The sequence below is a fragment of the Tinamus guttatus genome, unplaced genomic scaffold (genome assembly GCF_059628265.1).
Source record: "Tinamus guttatus ecotype Peru unplaced genomic scaffold, ASM5962826v1 Tinamus_guttatus_pri_ptg000172l, whole genome shotgun sequence".
Classification (NCBI taxonomy): Eukaryota; Metazoa; Chordata; class Aves; order Tinamiformes; family Tinamidae; genus Tinamus; species Tinamus guttatus.
This window is the reverse complement of record NW_028288706.1, coordinates 3,768,207-3,773,830: the sequence shown is the minus strand read 5'-3', so window position 1 is coordinate 3,773,830 and position 5,624 is coordinate 3,768,207. Positions and strand designations below refer to the sequence as shown.

The window sequence follows — 5,624 nt, the reverse complement described above, 5'->3', positions numbered from 1 at the left end:
CTAGTCCCCGCCGTCCTCTTCCAGCTCCTCGACGTGCGGCCCGTCGGGGCCCACTGGCCCCAGGCAGGCGATGTAGTAGGAGCTGCAGTAGACGGGCGCCTTGTTGGGGCTGGAGTAGACCTGCTCGGGGCGCAGCGAGGCGAAGGGGTTGGCGCCATAGCCCGTGATGCGCGTCTCCAGCTCCAGCAGGATCTGCAGTGAGGCCTTCAGCTCCTGCTCGCTGTGGGGAGAGGACCCGGGCGCCTTTACGGGCTGGCTGCGCCATGGCCAGGCTGCCCCATGCGGGCATGAGCGGAGGGGAGGAGGGTGGCACTTACCTGTAGACGGTGAAGAGGGTGGGCAGGCGGTAGTCACGCAGCAGCAGCAGCGTGGGCAGCCAACCCTCCATGAGGTCGGGGCAGGCGTGGAAACCTGCAGCGGGGACAGTGTGGTAGGCAGGAGCGGCCAGGAGGACACCCGCCAGGTCCCCAGGCCGGACACCACGCCAACCCACCAACCTAGGACCTGGAGCCCCAGTGTAGGGAGCCACTCGGGTCCCGCTCGCAGCCCCATGCCTGCAGCCTGGCTCTGCTCCCACCAGCTGGCTGCTGGCCTTGAGCCTCCACACGAGGTGGCACCTCACAGGCCAGCTGGTCCCCGGCAGCATCTGGTTTCGAGGCTTATACACGCTCAAGCAGGAGCTAATAGAGCCGGGAGCCCTGACAGACTCCGGGGCCATCCCCGCTCCTCCCCGGACTGGCTCAGCTCCATGCACCTCCTCGCCGCGCTGTCCCACGGGCACTCACCCGGGTGGAAGCCCACCACCAGGTCAGGACGGGCAGCCTGCTGGGTCTCCACGAGGCCTTCCCAGAAGTCGTGGTAGAGGCCCTTGTAGCCGCTGAGATAGACCCTTCCCCGGGGCCCCAGTGCCGCTAGTGGTGGCCTCATGATTGGCCCGTCGACCACATCCACTCCCACCATGACCACCTCCATGCCCTGGTGCCCTGGGAACATCCGCGTCAGCTCGTCGTAGTCCGTCACCCGGGTGTTGAGGGTCTCCACATGAGATGCCCCCACGACGTGCACGGTGAGTGGCCTGGCGAGGGGCTCGATGCCGAACAGCCGCAGCCCCAAGCCGATGGTGACAGGCCGCGAGTGGAAGTCCGTGACGAGACGTTTGATGGACTCGCGCAGCTCTCCCTCCTCCGGCCTGGGCTTCCCGGCGTTGGCCCAGAGCAGGGTCATGTAGCGCCCACCCAGGATGGTGGCCAGCTTCTCCTCTAGCTGTCCCTGCATGGCAAACCAGTCCTCCCAGCCCTTGATGTCCTGGACAGGCTTTGTCCAGGTCTCGGTGGGGAAAGGGATGTCTCCTGCAGGAGGAAGTATGCTGGCTTTCAGCAGTGCCCCTGCAGGGCCTGTGTCCCCTGATACAGACCTGAGCTGGCACCAAGAGTGCAGGGACACCCATCATGCCCTAGACCCTGTGCTGGGCCCATTCTTTTGTCTGGGCCAGGGGTGACTGGAGGTAGGACAGGCTCCGAGCAGCAAGGAGCTGGGGCAGCAGGGACACAGGCTGCAGCGCACCCAGGCACCCTATGTCCCTCCGCTCGCTAGGGCCAGCGCAACTGCCAGGGACAGGCCGATGGGAAGCACCCCAGACCCTCCGAGTCCAGCCTGAGCACCCATGGGAGCAGGGTCACCACAGGGCTGAGGAAGCGTCCCTCTCCTACCTGTGAAGACGAGCCACTCCACCAGCCGGTCCAGGGCCACCAGTTTCAGCTTCTTGCAGAACTTCTTGTGCAGCGGCCAGTTGGCGCGCTGGCACGCCACGCCGCAGTAGTACACGTTCTGGCACCTGACGAGAGCAGCAGTGTGATGAGTCTCGAGGAGGCCAGGCCACCAAGGCCTGTCCTGGGCAGTCGGCTTCCCTGCCATCACCCCAGGGCCACCTCATTTGGGACAGCTGAGCCCTGTCTTGGGGAAGAGCCTGAAAGCGGCCAGCAGGACCACGGGAGGCATCAAGGCTGGACAGTGCATGGGCAGCACCCCAGACTTCACCCCACTGTTGTTCCCTTTGCCACCAGCCCACAGGCTGTCCTGGGAGCCAGATGACACGTCCAGCCTCATGCTGGGGGACCCCCTCCTCTCCTACCTCTTGCATCGACGGAGACTTTTGGGGTCAGGAAGGGCATCAGGGAGTTTCTTGCACTCAACACAAAACTTGAAGGTGTCCTCCATCTTCTGGAACATGTCAAAGTAAGTGCGGATGCCAAAATCCCTGCCCTTCTTCTTCCCATCCATGGCAGACCTGAGGAGCCCAGAGTACACGGTGATGAGCAGGGTCCAACCCTGCCACAGGGGTTTCAACCATGTCCTCACTGCAATCATCCTGGAAGCGGCCACACCGCCTTGCTGTCATCACAAGGTTCATGTCCTGTCTAAGAGCTGCCTGGGGCTTCAGCCCTCACAACTGCCGTCCTGCTCTGGGCTGCTTTGGGAATGAGGCGCTGCCCCAATGAGCGGTGGGATGTGTGCGGGGTACGTGGCTGGTCAAAGCCACCTGCCTGCGGGCTGAGCTAGGCGAGGCGGGGAGCCCTGGGCACCCACGGGCGCTGCAGCTGGAGGGACCCCTGGGGACACCGCCATGGGGAGCTGCCCGAGCCGTGCGCACTCACTTGTAGTCGTCGTAGCTCTTCATGTTGAGCTTCTGGAGGATGACATGGGACAGGCCTGGCACATTGCTGTCCATGGCTTGGAAGCCCAGGGAGTCCATGTGGGGCCCTGCGGCCTGAGCTGCTGGCTCCTTGGTGGCCTTCTTGGCGCGGGCGGTTTTTGGTGCAGTGCCAGTGTTTCTGTGGGCCATGCCTGCTGCGGGTAGCCACGCAGAGGGGTCCGGACGGGGCCGGGGCTGGCTCAGACGTCCCCCCGGCTGCCACCGGCTCCGCACTCTGGATGCACCTCCTGGAACTTGCAACCAAGGGCTGTGCTCAAATGTCAGCCCCCAGGAGATGGTGCCCCCCGGAGCGTGCGGCCCCTCCGGCAGGAATCCGATAGCGAAGCTATTCCGGTCATCCCCTCCCAGCCAACAGGCCAACCGCTTTCCTCCTGGGCCCGGCACCCAGCGAAAGGAGCCAGGGCCGGGCTGGGCGGCAGCCGGGTAACCCCTTCTGCCCCGGATCCCACTCATGGTACCCAGCCAGCCGCAGCCTGGACACCCCGTGTGGGGCTGAGTCCTCAGCTCTGCCATCCTGGAGCAGGGATTGCTCCGAATCCCTTATTTGTCACCCCAGAGCGGGGACTGCTCTGAGCCCCTGGCTCTGTCCCCTTGGAGCAGAGATGGCTCTGAGCCTCTGGCTCTGCCACCCCAGAGCGCCATTGCCATGGCTGGAGGGGACGGAGCACCTCGTCCCCGCACCTCCCCTCCCCGTTCCCTCCGTCCCCATCAATCAGAGAGGGGAAGCCAGGGAGGGCAAGCTCCGGAGGGCCGGTTCCAGAGGGGGTAGAGAGGGGAGCGCAGGGTCGGCAGGGCGGGGGGGAGCGGGTGCCATGGGTGCTGGGTGCCGTGGGACTCACCTCGTCCTCTGCCCGTCCCTGCCTCTCCCAGAGCACACGCTCTTACCCTGGTGCTTGGGCAGTGTCTGCCCGTGCCTCTGGGATCGCTTCCCAGCGACAGGAACGCCAAGGGGCAGCTCCCAGCTAAGAATATCCCGCGGCGCAGGCCTGCAGGGCCACGTGCCTCGGCGGCAAGGGCAGCACTGCCCCGGGTGGACCAAGCAGGCACTGGGCTGCAGGAACCGATTGGGCATGGGGTGCTCTGGGCTGCAACTGGGCTGCCAGGGGTGGGAGCTGGGGGCTAGAGGAAGCAGGGGACTGGGGGGCCATGGGACTGGGGAGCCAGGCACCCCACTCCCCCAGCCCACCCCTCCCTGCAAGCCCAGTCATGTGCCACCATGGGCCCTTGTCCCCTGATCCTGCTCTGTGCAGCCCAGTGGGTCACCAGCTTGGCATCACTCCTGCAGTTGGCATCAGGACTTGGGCTTGTGTCTGTCCCCTACCAGGGGACTCTGGCCCTGAGTGAGGACACAGGTCATGGGGATGCCTGGCAGCAGGGACGACAGGGGCATGAGGTGCAGAGACATGGAGGCATGGGGCTGTGGAGCATGGGCATGCAGAGCCGGGGGTGCAGGTCATGAGGACATGGGCTGTGCCGACATGGGCACTAGGATGTGTAGCATGGGGATGGGGGGCACCGGTCACTGCGGTGAGCAGCACGGGGACGCGGCACACGGGGACGCAGGGCGGCGCGGGGCGGGGACACAGGGCGCCCCGCAGCTGGCCGGGGCTGCCCACACCCGACATGGCGGCCCCTGCGTCACGGATTCCCTTCAAAAGCGCGTGACGGCGGGCGGCGCTCTCGCGAGAGGCGCGGGTCGCCGTGGTTACGGGACGCGCGGCGCCCGAGCACGCAGGTAGGCCGCGGGTTCGCGACCCGCCGCCGCCCGGCCTGGCCCGGCCCCGCCGCCTGGCCCCGGGCCTGCCCTTTCCCTCCTCTCTGTGCCGCAGGGTCATGGCAGCGGCTGGCCGGAGAGGGTCCTTGGCCACGCCGGCCCCGACGCCTCTGCCTGCCTCTGCCGCCTCCGCCTCTGCTGTGGAGCCGCAGCCCGTGCCCGGCCGGACGGTGCAGGTGGCCGTGTGGAGTGTGCAGGGCCTGGTAAAGCCCCGTGGAAGCGGCGCTGCGGTGTTGGGATGCGGGTCGTGGTGCTGTGGCCCCGTTACAGGAGTCTCTGTCCCGGGAAGGAGCGGGGCGAGAACACACCGGGGCCGGAGGACCCCTCCGAGCCGGGGCTGCAGCTCCCCATCCCCGAGACACCACGTTGCGCTGCCCCGAAACGCGGCTCTGCCTGTATCTTCCTTGCTGTGCGGCACTGATGGCTTTTTAGGGCTAATCAAAAGCGTATATCGGCAAGACAGATGCCTCTTAAAAGAGAGTGTCCATTGTCCTTGGGTACAAAGCCAGCTTTCCATCCGCATAACGGCCATTTAAATTGCATTGAAATCTATAGGATGGCTCTGGTTCTAGCAAGGCAGCAGCTTCAGTGCTGCTACGATGTAGGAGTAAGCGTTTGGATCAAAACCTGAGCGTGACGGTTTCCATGTGCCGCGTGATGCGCTCGGCTGCTCTTAAAGACATCAAGAGGAACTGGCATTTAGGAGGCAATGCGGAGGAGAAGCGGCACCGCTGCCGCAAACAGAAACATGCAAATCTCCGCTTCTGCTCTGGCAGCAGTCAAAAAAGCAACCCCAAACCCATCTGTCTGTTTCTCTGACATTTGTACATTGTAGTACTTGAGTGCCTCTCGCACCAAAAGATTCAGCAAACAGCGCCTAAGAGGAGAATTACAAGATAGCAAGAGGGAAAATGATACTGAAAACAGTAGATGGTGGTCTGATTGCACCTGGAATAGGGCATGTGCCTCCTATTGCTCCATCTTAGGAAAGGCAGTAGCAAAAAGGAAGAGGGCTACAAAGGTCCTCTAAGATCAGCAGTATGAAGGAAAAAAAAAAAACCCTTGGACAGGAAGTGTGGGAATCCATTTAGCTAAAGGAGATATAAGATGAGAGAGGAATGTGGAATAATGAATGTT

General features: G+C 64.0%; 1 protein-coding gene across 1 annotated transcript; it reads right to left on the bottom strand.

Moving 5' to 3' along the window:
- Positions 1-2,842, bottom strand: MSS51 (MSS51 mitochondrial translational activator). Its single transcript, XM_010213925.2, has 6 exons — positions 2,655-2,842; positions 2,132-2,287; positions 1,710-1,834; positions 786-1,349; positions 318-411; positions 1-220 (listed from the first exon to the last, which is right to left on the bottom strand). Exons 1-6 carry the CDS (start codon positions 2,840-2,842, stop codon positions 1-3), a joined length of 1,347 nt encoding a protein of 448 aa, XP_010212227.2.
- Positions 2,843-5,624: the final 2,782 nt, after the last annotated feature.